The 2776-nt window shown below is 32.7% G+C and overlaps 1 protein-coding gene across 1 annotated transcript; it reads right to left on the reverse strand.

Annotated features, from left to right (window-relative positions):
* Positions 1 to 896: 896 nt before the first annotated feature.
* LOC141686477 (uncharacterized) lies at positions 897 to 1946 on the reverse strand. The gene has a single exon (XM_074491511.1). The coding sequence runs from the start codon at positions 1944 to 1946 to the stop codon at positions 897 to 899; it is 1050 nt and encodes a 349-aa protein (XP_074347612.1).
* Positions 1947 to 2776: the final 830 nt, after the last annotated feature.

The following is a 2776-nucleotide window of genomic DNA, read 5'->3' on the forward strand; positions in this document are numbered from 1 at the left end:
TATCATCTTCCTCTTTTTCTTTCCTCCAAAATTATACAGATTAGCATAGGTTTTGGCGACTGAGGTCTGATCGCTATTTGTACATCGAGTTGCCGTGAACCGGTGTGCTGTTGCTGTTTTATCCTGATAGGGTTATTGCAGTCTCTGAACACAGTAAGTGAGGGAAATAAACTCTTCAAGAACAGACTCTTCCTCTCGAGAGATTGGTGACTCAGCTGTGATTGAAATCTTCATTACGCTAAGCTTTCTTTCTCTTCTTAATTTTCTTTTACAGTTGCTGATTATTTTTTTTTATTTACGACCTTCGTGTTTTATTTTCGTTATTGGTGCTATTGCCTTGTTCTTGTTATTGGTTATATAACTGCCTCATTGTGTTAGTATAGTAGTAATTTACTATTGTTGTGTTTTCCCCGGAAAGAGAGTATACAAAAACACACGGAGACAATGACAATTTAACACTCTCAAATAATATCTTAGCAATTCATGTAACAGTTTAACACTCTCTAACATCTCAGCAGCTACTTCCTCATACGAGCTAGAGCTTGAAATGAAAAAACAAATTCAAATCCTCACTTTGCAGTTTTAAGAATTGCAACAAACAAATTTTCCAGGCCAACAGTTCTCCATAGCAGTCGTATTAAACGGGAATAACTGATACACACATTTACTGCAGAACCATTTAGATGAATCAGTGAATAACAGGAACTTCCATTTTAAATAAATGAAGTACATAAACTTTTTTCTTGTTGTTCATGCCATTCGTCCTGATAAACTCTTTTAATAGAGAAACAAAAACTACTCAATACAAAGTAATGGGTTATACAACCTGTGCACACTGCACATCTAAGTGCCAGCAGAGGCCAAAGAATCAGAATCTTCTAACCAGCACTACAAATTTAGGTGACCTTTTCTTGCTTCCGTAAACTTGCATACAGTTCTAGCAATTCAGGAAATTCTGCACAGTATTTATCCACATACTTTTCTACAAATCGAGTCTCAGTCGATACTACAACACTACTTAAGCTGAAGTCCTTTTTTACCAGCCCTTTTGACAACAGAAACTGAATAATCAAACATCGTGGCACAGTCCGATTCTCCAAGCTATGCTTAACAATAGTAGAACAAGAAAAAATCTTTGACATCTCCCATCTCATTTTGTTAACCAAGAATTCCATCACCCGTTCTACCTTGTTCTCCGAAACTTCCATAATTTTAGGTTGCTTCAAAAAAGCAGAAAGAATTTCATCATCTGACCAACCCCATTTCTTAAAACAATTCCATTTCCGCTCCCACATTGTTTTGCTCAACTGACACTTTACTACACAGGCAGTTATGAAATGATTCTTTGCAGGCTCAAATCCCATTTCCCTAACCTCTTTAACAACCATTCCAAACCGAGCCTGCGTCATTGTCCTCGCCCGGAACCTCAATATTCCTGCAATCCTATCATCTGGCACTCCATAATTTCGCAACAATTCAACATTCGGCCTTAATTTTTTTCCTAAATCCTGCTTGAGTAGCCAAGTCCACTTCCTAACTGCATAAACCACACTAGCATCATCTTTGAGAACACTTCTCAAAAACTCATAAGACGGTATTATAAAATTTGTCATATCGCGTCCCAGAATCCCCGGGTCTAATGCAAGTATATGATAGAGATCAGACGACGAAAACCCATTTTTCGTAAAGAAGTCCAATCTAGGCTCAATTTTCTTATGTTTAGCATAATACAAAAGTGCTGGACTTTTGCTAAAAAGACTACAAACTTGAGTTTCAGTAAACCCATAACTCACAAAAATAGATAAGAAAGGTTTATAACATTTATCAATCACATCAGCTCTTACAATCTCTGTAAAAGAGGCTTGCTTCAAGATACACAAATGGCGTGAATTTAAAGATAAATAAGCACAGTTCTTGAGCACATTTTTGTAAATATAACTAAGCATTGTGTAATTAAACAAAAAGGGGTCTCTTGAATAGCATAAAGAAACAACCTTTGAAGCTTTTCTTGAACATTAGAAGCTACCCATTGACCTTTTCTTGGCTATGAACTCAGTACAGCGCTCAACAACGTGATCGAATTCTCGAGAACCAAACCCTAATTGGAATTATCCTTTTCTTAAAAAGTATAAAATTCATATCAAATGGGTTTAAAAAACGGAAATTGGAATTGTTTGAAATTTTAAAATAAATAATTTATAAATTAAAATGAAAAGTAAGCACTTTTAAATTATGTAAGTGTTTGGATAATTTTAATTATAAGTCATAATTTTCTTTTACTGAAATGAACTAAAATAAATATTTTTTAAATATGATTATCTTAATTAGTGAATTTTAAGTTAAATTGCCATTAAAATATATATATATATATATATATTAAAACTAAAGTTAATAAAAAAGTAAAAAATTAGAATAATTTGAGAAAAAGTAAGTTATTACTAATATTCAATTCATCAGCTTAAAAGCTATAAATTTGACATATAAATTAGGCGGACAAATACTCATTAATAAGTTATAACGAATTTATAAGTGAACGAGCTCACTTATCAAAATAGCCAAACAAGCCCTATATAATGATAGCATAAGCACTAAATCAATGATATGACAATGTTTTTGGTACGACGATTTAGTATTAATAAAGACCAGTTATTTAGCTAGAATAAAACAAAATTGAAATATATGTAAATTCTAAGTGTTTTTGAAGTTTAAGAGAAAGCCGGATAATTAAAATAGACAAAAAATATTTAGATTATTTAAATTATTAGAGGAAACTAAT

This window comes from Apium graveolens, chromosome 9, assembly GCF_009905375.1.
Source record: "Apium graveolens cultivar Ventura chromosome 9, ASM990537v1, whole genome shotgun sequence".
Lineage (NCBI taxonomy): Eukaryota > Viridiplantae > Streptophyta > Magnoliopsida > Apiales > Apiaceae > Apium > Apium graveolens.

Excerpts from the sequence above, each read along its gene's own strand:
- LOC141686477 (XM_074491511.1), bottom strand. The coding sequence starts at position 1,946 with ATGCTTAGTTATATTTACAAAAATGTGCTCAAGAACTGTGCTTATTTA.